The sequence below is a fragment of the Pezoporus occidentalis genome, unplaced genomic scaffold, assembly GCF_034315485.1.
Source record: "Pezoporus occidentalis ecotype Australia unplaced genomic scaffold, CSIRO_AGI_Poc_V1 ctg76, whole genome shotgun sequence".
In the NCBI taxonomy this organism is placed as follows: Eukaryota; Metazoa; Chordata; class Aves; order Psittaciformes; family Psittacidae; genus Pezoporus; species Pezoporus occidentalis.
In genome coordinates, this window is record NW_026916115.1 from 1,392,014 (window position 1) to 1,408,138 (window position 16,125).

A 16,125-nucleotide genomic window follows, 5' to 3' on the forward strand; every position below is an offset into this window, starting at 1 on the left:
GTGCTGAGCATCCCAAGGGACAACCATGACACCCTGGGAATTTATGCCAATGAACAATGAGCAATTTTCTACATACACACACTGTGAAAATTAACTGCTTTGCAACAGATTCCTCCCCTGAGCCTCCCTGAGGCCACATGACTACTGCAACTGGGGAGCTGTCAGGGAGCAGGACAGCCAAGCCTTACCTCCATGTCTGATCCACGTGCTCCTGCACACCCAGTGATTCAACACATCTCCCTTTCCCAGCGCCCCAAATCAAGGCTACCTGAACAGTCCCCATTTAAAAAAAAGGATGGACGTTTCGCCACACCTGGAAACCAAGCTCCAGCAGATCTCAGGTTTGGTACTTCACAGTCAAACCCCATCCAAGCCAACTTCTGGACACCCAGCTCGTGAAACCCTAACCTCTGCATGACATTCCTCTTGGTCCTTTTCCAACCCACATTTAGAGGGGATCCCACACACTATGGTGGCACCAGGCACCAGCACTCCTGCAGGATGTCCTCCCCGTGCATCCTCCTGGCCACACGTGGTGGTTGAGTCACACTTGCTGCAAACCCTGCTCCTTGCAGCAGCTCGCATTCTACAGCGGCTCTTGCAAAGCCTCTGCTGCTGGGCTCTGCATGCACAGCTTGTGCTTCGCACCTAACCAGCACATTTGCAACAGCCTGGCTGCTTGCAGGCGACTGTTAAGCTTTGCACAGGGCTACAGGACCTGCACACACCACCTCCCCTGAGGCTACAGCACACAGATCTGCCCACAACCACTGCAGTTTAGAAGGTATTTTGGAAGGTATTTTTGCAGCAAACACTCTCCTCTTGCTGCAAAAGCTCCCAGAAGGCTCCCAACACTCGGCACTGGCATTTCCTAAGGCTCCCTGTACCTTTTTGCCCTCCTGCTTCCCTACAGTCCCAATCCCTTGTGCCACAAGAGGCCTTTTGGGTTTATAGCAGGCATCTGTGGTCAGCTAGCTCCCATTAGGCCTTGCCATGCATTTGCAATTAGCAGCATGGATGCTCTTCCAGTGCTGCTTTAATGTGTCTGCTTAGGAGGCAAATGTTTACCCATCACTGCTAATAGCCACTGTCCTGTCCAAAGTCAAGCCAGCTCTTTGTCTGGCCCAGCTGCAGCTTGGTTATCATTGCCATGCAGGCACTCCTGCCTGTCTGCAGGCGGCTCCAACTCTCAGAATTTACCGGAGCCACAACATTACGATCAACAGGAATTCAACTTAATGGCAAGATCCATGCAGTGAAACAGGCTTTCCCCATCAGCAGGCTCTGATTCTCTGCATCATCTCTGGCTATGCTGGTCCTGTGAAGCACTTGGAGCCTCTCTTGGTGTGAGCGAAGGGTGCTCAGGACCATGGCCAGACATGTGCCCATGCTTGCACCCATGTTCCTTTGCAATTGCTCAGAGCTGCAACTGCTTGTGTCCCGCAAGCAGCCTCAGACCCCGCAAGCAGCACCGGCAGGACAAGCAGGCAGCCCTAGCTCCCCTGCAGGCATCTGTCTGCACTGGCACTGCGCCTACACCTATAAACAGCACCTTTTGCCATGGACTTGTGGTGGTGCTCCCCACTAACCTCACACTGAGGGTTGTAGTACCTGTGCTATGTGGCTGGTGTCCAGCTCCAGCGAGCACAGAGCACTGCTCCAGCAAAGGACCCAGCCAGGACAGGCAGGGCTGACCCCTCTCCCTGCAGAGGCCGCTGGGCCAGCCCACAGCCCCAGCACATGCCTGCCACCAGTGTTTTCCTTCCCATCTCGGCTCCCAGTAGCGTGGGGGAAACTGAAGAATGGCAGCTCCAGCAAGCTAATCTCCTCACTACCTGCAACCATAGCGGCTGAGCACTTCCAAATGGAAAAGCAAATAAACAATCTCAGTGAATAAATACAGCCCCTTGAGTCAGTGTTTCTGAGGAAATAATGATTTCAAACTCCTCTCCTGTTTGTTCTCTGTGATCAGGGGAGCCAGGCTGAGCACCTGAAGCCACCAGCACCACCGAGTGCTTGTGCTGTGTCCAGCCAGCCCCACAGCACACACTAACAGCCCCTCACCAGCCCTGCCACCCCTCCACCCCCTCCAGATCCTGGCACCACTGTTTAATGACAAAACTGCCACCCAGACCCTGCCTCATACTAGCATGCCTGCAGAGGTGAAGAAGTAGGACAATGAGCCTCTGTGCCAGCATTGTATTTCCCTCTTGTCCCTACAGAAATCAGGTTTGGTCTCAAGCCAGCCCAGGGAAGGGGCATCTGCTCCAGTATAAGAAGAGCAAAATACCCCTTAGATCCTGTTTTGGACCACAGAGACAGCCAGAGAAACCACAAATCTGAACCTTCCCTCCAAAAGAAATTAGTTCCTTCAGGTTTCCAGGGATGGGAGATGGAAGAGCCATAAAACCCCACAATTTGAGGCTTTTTCTCCTTTTTTTACCCATAGTGTGATTTCTACCTAGCAATACAGCAGGCAAGGCTGATGAAAACAAGACTGAAGGCAAGCACATTCATGAAATAACACACATGGAAAGGAACATGGGTCCAATTAGCTTTTTGTGATGATATCTACAAATTCCAGGAGCCATACTTCTAGACCTGGTAAATAGTGGAAAAATGGATCTTAAAATCACGATACAGTAACACAGGGGAATACTATAGTAAGCAATTTGTTTGAGAGCCTCTAAAGTGGTTTTCCTGCTATCTCACTCTCCTGTGTGGTGTTAACCTGCAAGGATGCAGCCTCCCATCACTTTACTCCAGTAGGAAAGCAGAGTCCCGCACTGATTCCCCAAACCTGGGGCATGTGCTGGGCAAGGTCCATGCTGGCTAGCAGTGGGAGCCTGCTCTGGTTTGCTGCTCTGAGCAATGAAGGTGATGGCAGAACATCCCAGTGGCTTTCCATCCCTGCATCCTACAGGCACCGTATCCGCTATGTGTATCTCAGTGCTCTACCAAAAAAAAAAAAATGTAAAAGCCCATTTTGCTGCCTCCAAGGACTGACCAGCCATAGCCTTTGCAACCCAGGGGAAAGACAGCTTGTGTCCCCATGGAGGGCAGGAGGCACAACCCAACAGTGCTGGGAACAGTGTCTGTCCCTCACTGCCTCCCAAAGTGAATCAGCAGCATTTTATTATACCAAGGCCCCAGTCCTTATGCGATTAAAAGCCAAGGAAGGTCCTTAATCCTTTCCATTACAGGTAAGTAATAGCTGGTCCTTTGCAGAGGAGCAGGAAAAGGAGGCACTTTATGGTTCTGGCCATGACGGAGCATGTTTGCCTGGCAGCACAACTGGTGCTGGGAAGGTTATTTGGATCCCAGGGCTGTGGGCCCCCCAAATGTCCTAGAGAGACCCCAATTTTGCAGCTGTGGTGGTAAACAGGGGATCCTGCAAGGTAGGTCCGGCAGAGCATGGTTTTCAGTGCTCCCAGCAACGTCTCCCGTTCCTACACTCCAATAAGATCCAGATGTTGGATCAGCAAATACCAGACACCGAATGGATCGGCTTCAGCTGTCCCAGTAAGGACATCCCAAACGGAACGTCACCAGACTTTCTCAGGAGCTGCCAGTACAAACCCCCAGTGTCAATCAGACCATAAATTGCCTGTCCATGTAGCTCACAGGCCCCTTGCACACCTCAGCTGGAGCTCTAGCACAGGGAGTGCTGCTGCCAGTTGCTTCAGGCACCAAAGGATGAGGAGGAGGGGACATGGAGAGCCCAGGTGGAAGCAGCCCCTGGCTTTTGCAGACAGTCATTAACACAAGAAACAAAGTGCAGGGCAGGTTGGTGGCACCAGCCGCAGGCAGTGCTGGGCATCCACAGGTTGCCATAGGGTGGTGTGAGTGGGCAGCAGCTGCCCAGCATGCTAAAAGCAGGGGAACAAAATGCCAGGCAGTAGAAATCCCCTTTCATGCTATAATCAGTTATGCCTCGGCAATAGGTGCTGTAGTTAAATCTCTAATCCCATTGATACACCAGAAGCAGCCAAGAAATGGTCTTTTATCCTCCTGAAGAGCCAGATTGTTCAATCCTGCCTAATTCCCCTCCAGAAGCAGCAAGATCCTAACACCACCATCTCCTTTAGGAAGAGGAAAACCAAATACCCACAGTAAGGTCAAACCCTTGCCATGAATTCTTCCTTTTCTACACCAGTCTAAGTTTCACAATCTATCTGCCTGCACACACCATCCTGTACCCCCAGAAGGATGCTGCAATACACAGTGCAGGAGGGGGACCCCAACACTGGCAGTGCAGTGCCTTCACCTGGGATGAAAAGCCATCCTTTCTGCTGATGACAAAGTTAACTACCAAACCATGTTTCCCCACCACAAGACATCCAATTTGCCTCCTGCAGAGCAATGCCACTTTGCAAATCTCTGGGCATTATGGGAACCATGGTATAAAAACATTCCTGGTGCAATGATGCCAAAATTGATGCTGAAATTAGGCTGGGAACAGAACTGGCATGGCTGCTTCTAGCCCATAAACTAAAACATTTGTATATGGCCAGTCACCCACAATGATATTGCACTTTGCGATCGCTTGTAGCTTTTTTCCTGCTTCCAGCTTTGCCCCAAAGTTTCTCCCTGGGCACCCCAATGGATTGGGCATTGGCAACTTGAAGTAGCTGCAAACCACAGGAACCCAGCCCAGTCATCCCCTTCAGCACCAACAGATGTTCGCAGCATGAATAGCAAAGATCTCAGCTCCCTGTCAGCCACCGAAACACTGCCTCTGCCACAGGGAGGGCCTCCAATCCCAGCTCCAGTGCTTTCCCATGCAACCAGGAATGCAGGCACATCCACTGCCTGGTCTGCAGTGCCCAATAATCACATCCCCAAGAAGAGGAGGAGGAGGGAAGGAAGGATACCTTCCCAGGGACACCCCTCAAGCAGGAGGCTTTCTGCAGCCCATATCCACAAGGTTTCACTCTTGCAATGGGTTGTATAACCAGTCCATAGATGGAGGCCAAACCCTTATTGCTCCCTTTGCCCAGAGACATGTAACACACACCTTTCTATCCCTCACCTCCTATCCAAATGGGAAGGACCAACCCCATCCCCATCACAAAGGGAACTCAGGATCTTACAAGTTTCCAGCACATAGAATACCATGTCCAGCCCCCTATCCCCATATCCAACTGCCCATTGAGACACCAGAGCAGCACTACTCACATTGTACAGAACTGTGGTCCACCCTTCCATGGTGATGCACTGGAAGACGGTCAACACAGCAAAAAGGATGTTGTCAAACTGCGTGATCCCATCATTAGGACCTATCCACTCCCGGCATTCATAGCCTGGGGGGCAACCTTGCACCCCGCATGGATGGGGGGGGTCCAACTCCTCTAGTTCACCTGCAAGCACACAGAGAGAGCCAAAGGAGGCAGAAGTAAGAGAGAAGCAGGGGACAGGTGAGGAGAAAAGCCTGAACACAGATGGGATTGGGGCAGAGCAGGGGACCCTACTGAGACTAGCCCTGGCTGCACACAAACTGCTCCCATAAGAAAATGGGGCATCCTGAACACAACTGGGTGATGCCTTGTGTGCATGAAACAAAGGATCTTCTCGGCCCTGGGCTTCTCACGATAGCAGCTTGTGTTGTCCCAGGTGTTTGCCACCCGTGGGATGTAAAGCAAGTGCAGAGCCCTTTTCCCCACCTGAATTGTTTGTGTAGCAGGCTCGGTGCAGCTTCCCACTGTAGAATTCCAGACCAATGATGGCAAACATGAGGATAGCAAAAAAGAGCAGCAAGCCAATCTGGAGGAGAGGCACCATGGCCTTCATGATGGATTTCAGCACAATCTGCAGGCCTGGAAGGAGAAAGAAAGGACACAGTTCAGCATGGTCATGCAAACCCCTGCCTACGACATGTCCACACCACCTCTGGCAAAATAACAGTAAGCAGAGAGGATGGACAGTCATCTGACAGATGCAAAGAGGCCAGTATAGCCTGGCAAATTGAGGACCACGGAGGAAAGCACCAACCCAAGGGGGAGCAGGGAGGGCCAGGCTGTAGAGCAAGGCTCCAGGATGGCTGGTTTCTGGACCTGGTCCCGGCTCTGGACGTGGTGGGATGTGCCCCTTGCAGCTCCACCTCCCTCATTGCCCCATGGCATGGATCCAGTGCACCGCCTCACCAGTGCCCAAGGCAGGAGGCACGGGAGAACCGGTGCTAGCAGCAGCCTAGTTTCTTTATTTATCCCCATGCCAGCAGATGAAGTCTTGCAGAAAACTGAAATCTCCCCTGAATAAACCTCAGTCCTGAAAGGATCCACCCACCGCCTTCTGGCCAGGGAAGCAGAGCTGCTGGAAGGCCCCAGAGAGCTGCTGAGCTCAGCCTTGTGCCAGCACAGAGTAGGCTGGGCAGGGGGAAATGCCACCCGGGGACACCAAATGCTGCCACCCTAGAGTTCCCACTACATGGGGAGGTTTGCTCTGCTGATTTCATCCTGCATTTCTGAGGTGGCACAATGATCCCTCTCATGCTGAAGGACGTCAGGAATGGATGCGGACACCCCAGGACAGAGACCAGGAGTATCCAACTTACTGGGAATGCCTGAGACGAGCTTCAGAGGTCTGAGCACACGCACGGCCCGCAGCGTCCGCAGGTCCACATGGGTGTTGAAGTGTGTCCCAGCGGTGGCAAGGATGCTGCAGGCAGACAGGGAGAGAGCAAGAGTTAGCCCAGGCAAAGGCCTTGGCCACCCTGGTGGTGTCAAGAGCCGTGTTCTCACACTAGGCTGAGGGAAGCCACAAGGAAGACCATATTCCTCAGCAAGTACAAAGATTCATTGCCTCCCAAAGCCCACATGGCCAGTGAGCCTCGTCTGATGCTGGCACCAAAGCTCACGGGACACTATGGTCAGCCAAAGCCACTCAGGGGCCACCCAGCCCTGGCAGCTCCCTTTCAATGCCCCCTACATACCAAGATGGCTGGGGACAGCCCTAAACCACAGTGCTGGCCATAACCCATGCCATGAAATCACACTCTGGGGTCTCAACACTGCCAATGCTCATCCCAGCTGTATGGGTTTAACCTCCATTCCAGGCAGATGGTACCCCAGAGATGGGGTTTGCTCCCCTGATGGTCACCCTTGCTCCCCTGGCAGCACCTTTATCCATCAGCTGCTCTGGCATTTTCCACACATGGAGCTTCCTTGGAATTCCACCTCTGGGATTGCTGAGAAGACGAAAACCTCACATGCATTCAAAAATCTATAGTAATGAAAGTTTGATGACCTTGGAAGGCAATCAGCAGGCGCAGGAAGGACTCCAGAGGTTTTCTTTTAACATACAAGAGTTTTTTCAAGCCCATCTCTAGAAAATAAACTGGGGCAGAAGCAAGCTGGTGCACACCATGTCCAGCAGTGGAAATACTCGGAGCCCCTGAACTTGCTGGAGAGATGGAGACGCTTCAGCTTGGGCAGAGCTGCGGGAGCACAGACAGCAGTGCTAGAGCTCATGGCCTCCTCTCCCATCTGGGCTCAGTCCCCAGGTGCTGGCCAAGGAGGAGCAGTGAGGACTGCAGTAGAGGAGCAGGGGATGAGAGAGAAGGGGATGGGGAGGAGAGCAGGACAGGAGGAGGCAGCAACCTCAGGGTTGTTTGCAGTAATCTTAAAACTGAGGGAAATTGGGTCGTTGTTCCACTAATTCATCTAATTACAGGCCAGAGCAGCTCGCTGAGCAATTAGCACTTTCTCTCCCTCTCTCCCTGAGGTACGACAGGTACCTGCCCCTCCAAAAAGGCAGCTGGGTTTCCTAGGATACCCTGACAGTACAAATGCTCTCACATTCAGCAAACCAGGTTGCTTCAACTCCTTTTCCTAACCTCCTTTTCCTCTCTGCCCGAGCACAAGGGGTCAGCTGCAAAGCCCAGCATCATCAGCAGTTGGCATCACTCCAGCACCATCCACAAGTCCCCATGTACCAGGCTGCTTATCCTGATATATGCAGGATCTTTTACCCTTAATAGCACTTTCCCTTTCCCCCATGTCCCAGCCCTTGACCAGCCCCCACTATCCACAGAGTTGATGGGAGAGCAGAAAAGGGACTTAATTAAGTCAGGAGCTCCCAAAGGCTGGGGAGAGCTGCGTTGTTAAATTGGTTGTAAGATCAAAATCAATAAATATGATAAAGCACGGCCACTCCACAGCATGTGGGAGAGAGCACAAGTGCTTTTATGTCTTTCACATAACCTGCCAGCGCTCCCCAAAATACCGCCGTAAAGGACACGCAGCAGCCAAAACCGCGCTGGAGACCCCGAGACCCTCCTTCAGCTTTTGCTCTACATCTTCCAACACCTGGGCTCCAAACAGCCTCACAGAGGGGTGGGAAAAGGCATCTGCAGCCCCTGCACCGACTCCAGCCAGGACTGAGCATCTCCAGGCCAGAGATACTCCTGGGCTGGATGCAGGCTCCAACCTTTCTTCCAAGGGCTTGCCGATACAAGCCCAGCTAGAAGGCTCCTGGCAGCCCAGCAGGATTGACAGCTCTCTCCTACCACCACAGAGCAACATGAGCTATAGTCCTTCACAGCCAGGCAGAGTGACAGAGGTGGAGCCCTCACAGCTCCCAGCCCGATGACACATCTCCCCCCCAGGGCAGGACCACCACCTGAGGCACTACTGGTCCAGCACTGCAGCGGGGAGCAGAGTGCCCTGGCTGCAAAATCCTCCGCTAACCCAGATTTGTTTGAAGGGCTCAGGAGCTGTCCCGCTGAGCCTCCAGGCAAGGTTCAGGCGATTTCAGGGCACTACTTCCCAGCGCTCCAAATTAGCTGCTAAGAATGGGACTCCTCTGTGGCAAGGTGACATGCTCCTTGTCCTTGCTGGGGGACAAGGGACACCATGAGCTCTTTCGGAAGCAGGTTTGGACAGATCACCAGAGTGAGGTGGCTGCACTGCAGACGTGTCTCCTGACCAATGACCCACCACTATGAAACAGGTGCTTGCGCATCCTTTTGCAGCTCCTGGTGAGGGCGGATGCACTGGGAGCACACGTTGCTGGAGCAAACCAATCCGTCCCAGAACCACAAGGCATCTCAGGGACTGAGCAGCTAATAATAAATACAACGCTCAAACCACACCCTCCTGCTCTGGACTTCAGCATCTCACCTGTTAACGGCTTATTAACACTATAAACATGCTGGGGGGGGGGGTGTTGTTTGGAGTTGGTTTTTTTTCAGATCGCCACCCATATCACCCCGCAGGACCCATTTCTGATTTACTGATTGACATATCTTAAGGCTTCTTGTAGCTCCTCTGGATGCACAGCACAGAGGTGAGACTCAGGCTGTGAGAGACCTTTGTGCTGACGCAGGGCAGCAGCTCTGGTACCTGTAGAACAATTTAAACCCTTTTCGATCATTTACAATATCTATGTCTGATGTGCTAATAATTATTCTTTATTTTTAGGCAAGGACCCAAACTAAAATTACATCTCACCATCCAAGTTATTTGAAAAAAGCTGCCAGATTGGGCTATAAAAATCCCAATGATCTCATGCTTTTCATCATATGTACTAGAGAAAAAAGAAGGGAAAAAAAGTGAAGGCGTTTTTATAGGTCACCCAGGCAAAGGGGTTAGTTTTACTTCTTCAGAGGAAAGGGGGAAGAGACACTTCAGGTGGAGAAAAGAGGAGCTATTGGAAGAATGCAAATGAGAGAGGAGGCAGGATGGGAAATATATGCAAATCCCCAAAAGTATAATAGAATAGTGAGCAACCACTGGCAGACAAAAACATGCTGGGGGGGAATGCAATGCTTTGTGTTTGCAACCAGGATGATTGTTTTATTTATTTACGGGTTCTGGAGCAAGCTCCCACTGGACCAAACGCACTTGCAGGCTTTGGGTTGGCTGCATTGCTCAGCCCTCAGGCACTGCTCCAGCTTGCAGCAGCTGAGCAAAGCACACACCCTCTCTTCCAGCTGAAGACCTGCACCTATGGATTTCTCTTCCCAGGGGAGAAAAAGAAAATGGGATAAATCACATTTAAAATTACTCTCTGCTCTATGGGACTTAGCAGAGTAAACCATGAGCTATGTTCAAAGACCCTGCCTACACAAAGCTCTTTTACTAGCACAGAGCAAGCATCACATTTGGGCACTATCACACACTACAGCACCCACTGTGCCTCCATTGCCCATGCCAGGGGCTGCACGTTGCACCCACTCCAGTCCCAATCTTCCCATCAGGAGCAGCACCAGCAACCCTGAAGTCTCAGCCCTTGGAGGCAACACACGCACAGCTCAGGGCATGCTGCAGAGGACTTCACACCAGGGACCACAAGCAAAGGCTGAACCCCCAGATAATCAGATCAACCTTTGATTGTATCCCTTGACCATTGCCATCAGGGACTGCTGCAGAGTCACACGCAGACAAATTGTCCCAGCAAAGGGCAGCTCCGGGGTGTGCTAGATGGAAGGAGGGAGAGATCAGCTCAGACAGACTAATCTCAGCTCAAAATCTAGGGCAGGGAGGGTGCTGGCTGGCTGGCTGACGTGCAAATTAATATTTATAATTAAGTGGAAAGGCCCCCGAAGGCTTGCACTGCCACCTGACTTTACGAGGGAGACTACTTCATAATTAATACACTGGTCAAACGGCTGATGGAAAGTAAGTTACCTGATGAATTTACCCCATTCTTCCCCTTTTCTGCTGGTGAATCAATCCCTTCCTCTCCACAGACAGCATCACGAGTAGCAGGATGTACTCTAGGCTCTTGGGTCCAAACCCTGCCCAAGGCAGGGCCAGTGGGACTGGGACATCAAGCCCAGCAGAATGAAGTGGTCCTGCTTTGGGGATGCCAAGAGACAGAGGCACCAGGTCTAAGTCCTGCCCTTGGCAGAGTTCAGAGCAACCTCAAAGCCTCCATCATCTTTGCCTGCTCTTTCTAGGTTTTGGGGCCACGACACAAGTGGATTGCACTGCTGCAAAGCCACTGATCCTGTCTTTCCCAACAGCTTCAAGAGCCCTGAACTGAGCATCAGCGACACCCTGCAAGGTGTGATGAGGATGAGGGACAAAAGCTGCCTTCACTAGCCTTTGATCTGGGGTATGAAATGACCTCCCAAGGCTATCTCTTCCTGGAGAAGCTCTCAGGGTTTGGTGCATGAAGGAGGATCCTCTCTGCACCCTGTGAGTTGGCCAAATTCTGCACTTCCCTACTGCCTCCAGCCCCTGTGACACCTCTCAGTGGATAAAGGATTTGGCAGAGAGAGGTGCTGGTGAAACTGCATTTGCATATACATGACCTGGTGGAAACCTAAAGTCATTGCCAGAAGGCTGGAGAGCTGGTCCTGCAAGAGAAACATAGTGCTGGCAACCACATACTACAGCATGACCTGTCTGAACTCATGCCAAAGGAGAAGTCTGAGACCCCAGGGATACCCACCCAAGCCTGGGTGACACCTCCTCCCATAAGGATGGTTTGGAAAATAACCCCTTTCCTCTTCCCTTGAGCCAGACTTTTACCCCACAACTCCTCTCCTGGAGCAAGATCTATGGCAGTGCAAAGTAATGGTGCACAGGAACTTTGTAGTTCAGCCCAACGCTCTGCCCCCTGAGCTTCTGAGGGCTTCACCCCAGCCCAGGAGCTCTGTAGGAAGGATGCTAGGGTGCAGAAGGAGCCCCTAGGGACTGCATGGAGCAAAGGGTTGCCTGGGAAGGGAGGCAATGCCCGCAGGGACCAGCAGCTTGTGGAAGAGACTGACTCCACAGCACAATGAAAGGCTGCAGGAAACCAACCTCTGGGGAAGAGGAACTGGGAATGACAGGGCCAAGCACATAAGCAGCATCAAGCTGGATCCTGTGCAGGGGCAAGGCGGAATGCCTGTCTCCCCAAGGACAGAGCCATGGATCTGCCTGCCCAGGGGTCTGCTCATGCAATCCCCTCCACCCACTCTCAGCACGGCAAAGCTTTTCCCCTCGTTACCCACCCCATCCCCTCACTGGGCTGGGGAAGCAGCACTGCCCTTTGTACAAGGTGCCAATGTCAGGCACATCCTGTCACCGTGGCATATGGCACATGAATCATTCACAAAGCTGGGGAATTAATTATTCATCCTAACGAAAGACCAAACACTTTACTAATCGTCCTGGAAGGAAAGGGCTGGGAAGGACGTGGGAGATGGGCCAGACATCAGGTTGGAAACGAGCACCATTTATGAAAGGAAAAGAAGGGAAGAAGAAAAAAGTTGTTGGATGTGATCAAAACATTGTTCCACTTTTAAAGCTGGGGTTGTCTCTTTACTGCCTTATCCTATTGGACAGCACTCCTTGTAATGGTACAGGCTCCAGCAGAATAACCATGTCAGGATGTTCCACTTGTGCTCTGATTTAACGCTTGTTCTCCAAGCCTCATATCCACTCCCCCAGGCTTCCTTGCCTGGAGGTGCACTGTACTCCCTCGATTAGGAAAATAGGTGTCAGCAGTGGGAGAAGAGTTTCTTCCAACCTCAGGTGTGCATGTGTACATGTGTGTGCTCTTTCACATGCATGGGGTGCCAGGCACACTGCTGGGGGGCAGCACCCCAAACCACAAGGAATATTCATATACTGCATCCCCTGCTCCATCTCTGAACCACCAAGATAAAAAGACCACCACTTAAGACTCACAGAACTTGGGTTGCGCGAGGTGCACTAACTGCCACAGGGTAAATCGTCTTTGCCTCTGCCATGGGGGAGCTCAAGGGAACTGCAAAAAGGGTATCAAGGCACTTTCCAGGACAGTATTCTCAAAATCCAGACAGCACCACAACCACCTGCTGTGGTGACAACCAGCCTGCCCTCCTTGTCCCCATGCTCACGTTGTAGCCCTGCAGCATGGAGGGAAGCAGCCACCTAGGAACCTCTCTCTCCTGCTTCACCCCAGCCACAGCAGAAAATGAGGGCACGAGCATGCACAGGATTTCACTGAGGAGGTCAGACAGAGAGACTAGGCTCATGACTGCCACTTGCATTTGTAGGTTTTTGGGACAGCTGTCCAGACTTGGAGAGCCAGGCTTTCCTCTGCTGGCACAGGCTGGTACCCATCCAGTCAGCTCTGTGTTTGCTAAGGGCACAGCAGGCACCACCTGTGATCACTCATTCCTGCCTTCCCTTGGCCACGCTCCACCCCACAAAATCCCTTAATGAAAACCACAGTACCCAAGGGCTTCACAAAAGGCGTCCAGGTGTAGCAGCTATTATTAAACCCTCAAAAAAACCCTGATGCCAGCTCTTCCTTTTAATGACCCTGGTGTATTTATCCTGGTTTTACAGCGGCTGCTTCCCTGACTTCAGAGCAGCACAACTTCACAAGGGCCTTTTGATTCACGTTTTGGTTATTCCCCATTGTGAGAAGTGTTCCCCCACCCTTTCACCTCTCACATAATGTACTATTGTATTACTGCTGCAACTGCTATGAAAAAGCGAACTCCGTGCTATGATGCTCAGGCATTGGAGTGTGTGAAGCACACACCCACCTGGATACTTGCAGAGGCAATTTTTAACCCCTCTTTTTCCGCAAGCACCTTCAAATATGGTGTGGGACAAGGCAGGCTGCTGCAGGGTCCTCATTCTGTTCATTATGCTAATGGCACCTAGGGAGCAGGGAGCTGATTGATGCTTTAGCTGCTGATGGCTAAAGCTCCTTCAACCTCACCCTCTTAGGACCACCAGCTAGGAGGTCTCCAAGCACCCATTGCCCTTTCTGACTGTTTCTGAGCAGTTTTCCGCTTTTTGGTCCAGCACATGCTGCATGTATGAGTACAGCTTCAGCGCCTGGACAGCTCTGGTTCATGCACGGGCAAGGCAAGCATCCCCAAGCCCCAGGGGAAACAGACATTCCCCTCCCTGGCTCTACCTCAAAAAGAGTGAAGTTATTTTATGCACGCTTTTGGATAAAAAATTTTAGCTGAGGGAGAACAGGTTGTTTTTTCAGGCAGCAATGATGATTTGGAAACCACAGGTTATAAACAGAGCAGGTTTACAAATGTGACTATTAGTTCCCCAGTGGAAGCTTCAGCATCAGGGAGTTTTAGGTGGGCGTTGATTTCCGTTAAGAGGCAAAAATCTGGATTTATTGACACAAGAAGCAAACACCAGTTGAACCCAAGTCAGTGCCATCTATTCCTGCACAGGGTCCTGAGAACCTGCTCACAGCAGTAGCCCCTTATGTGGCTAATATACATGCCCAGGATATTCCACTGCTAGTGGAAACCCCAACACAGTATCTGGGACCATGATGTCACCTGCATTAAGCACCTCTCACACCAGACATGTCATAAAAAGTAAGTGCAGAAAGGAAAAATCCCTCTGTCACTCTTGGAGGGACAATGCCCAGCAAGCATGATGCTGGGTCTCTCTGGGTCCATTAGGGACGGAGTGGGATCCTGCTCACACAGATATCCTCTGGTCCATCATCATGGGATGCATCAGCATTCCTAACAAGTCAGCACATCCCAAGGCGAGCACTACCCTATACTACAGACGCTCACAACATCCCCTCCGCCACAACCACTGCCTCTTGCTAAGTCATGACAAGATCCTAACCACGTAATTCTCCCCAGCTCGATAGTCCCTGTACAGACATTCCCACATTTATCAAACGTAAAGTTTTAGTCCACAAAGATGATCCTGAACCCACTGGTCGCCCGCACACATCCGCCGTGCAGACTTCACCGGCCGCCTTACACAACCGACACAGCATGAACCGCCAAATGCAAACCCTCTCCCACAAGCTGTTTGCAAGTCATTTGCCAGCCAAGGATTATTTGCTGAAGCAATTTGCCAATAATTCAGCAGATCAAACAGACAAGAGTTTCTTGCAAGGGAGTCACAACCACAGCCCTGAAGAAAAGCAGCTCTATCAGCACCACACAGCAAAAGCAAGAGCTGAACAGCCCAGAGGAGCCTATGTCCTCATCCAGCTGATCCCCCAGTGACGTGATCCTCCCCAAAACTGATCTAGGGTGAGTATTTGCGGATTGCCTACTTCGCCCATCATACAACAGAATTTGTCCCAAAAGGCCAGTGAGCTCATGCCAGCGGGCACTGGCACTTCTCGTGCAAAGCCAGCAGGTAACTGGGCATTTCTTGGAGAGGGTTTCATCCTGCTGGCGAAACATTAGGATGTGAAGGGATAGTAGTGAAGCAGACCCCAGAGGGCTGCCCCCTGTAACTGGCAGTATCAGGGGGACCCAGGCATCTCCTGGCAGGACGGCTGGCACGGTGCTAACAGCCCTTCATGGACAATTGATTCCCTGGCACAGGGCCCGGCTGGGCCCGGCACTGAAAGGAGCTGGCAAAGCTTTCATGAGTGAGTAATTGCTGAATGCTGACTCAGCATCAGCTCGGTTACAGTCAGCTCACCCAGAGCTGTGGGGAGGGCAGGGAGAGGTCTGTGGCAACCCCCCCCTCACAGCCCAGTGCTTCCCCTTGGCCCAGGCTCTAAAGGATGTGTGGGCCAGGAGACAGCCAATGGGCATTTCCCAGTCACCCAACCACTTTCCTTACGCTCAGTCCAGCACCACAGCTGCACAGTGAGACCAGAACATACTCTCTTGTTGCTAACCACGTGTTCCATGTGCCCCACGCTGTTCCTAGAGGTGTGACCACTTTTGCCCAGCCCAGAAGCTGTGTCTGGTTGCTCTCCCCACAAACCTGCCTTGCCCTCAGAAGCCATCCCCTGACAGTCACTCTGCAGATGCAGAAGAGCCAGCTACATCTTGTGTGATGGTTGCACCAACCATAGGCAGCTAGTTTGCTACCCACTGAGAAGCAACACCCCACCACCAGCACACCAAGACATCCTGCCTTCATAGGCAGACATGGTCCCACTTCCCAGCAAGCCCATCCAGACCCACACTGGACCAAGGGATTCAAAGTGTTCCCGGTCATATTCTCCTCAAGCCTACTCTCAGGCACAGTCCCAGCCTGAACCTTTCCACTATGGACAAGCAGCACCCATCACTACGTCCTCAGCAACACCAGGCTCAGCATCCCCCTTCCTCCTCCAAATACCTGAACAGGTGTCTTGTCTCACATGGTGCCACAACCCTAGAAGCCAAGAGACAGGACTGTGCAGCAAACAACTTGGGAGAGACCCCAGGTATCTTGCCTGGGTCCTATGCCTCAGTTT

The 16,125-nt window shown here is 51.9% G+C and overlaps 1 protein-coding gene across 4 annotated transcripts in view; it reads right to left on the reverse strand.

Moving 5' to 3' along the window:
- CACNA1E (calcium voltage-gated channel subunit alpha1 E) overlaps positions 1-16,125 on the reverse strand; it is a 141,469-nt gene that overhangs the window by 71,746 nt on the left and 53,598 nt on the right. For all 4 annotated transcript variants that reach the window (XM_062602329.1, XM_062602328.1, XM_062602326.1 and 1 more), the window contains 3 exons: positions 6,554-6,657; positions 5,664-5,816; positions 5,179-5,360 (listed from right to left, as the gene is read on the reverse strand). In XM_062602329.1, coding sequence (XP_062458313.1) covers positions 5,179-5,360; positions 5,664-5,816; positions 6,554-6,657 — 439 coding nt within the window. The remainder of the gene's footprint in view (positions 1-5,178; positions 5,361-5,663; positions 5,817-6,553; positions 6,658-16,125) is intronic.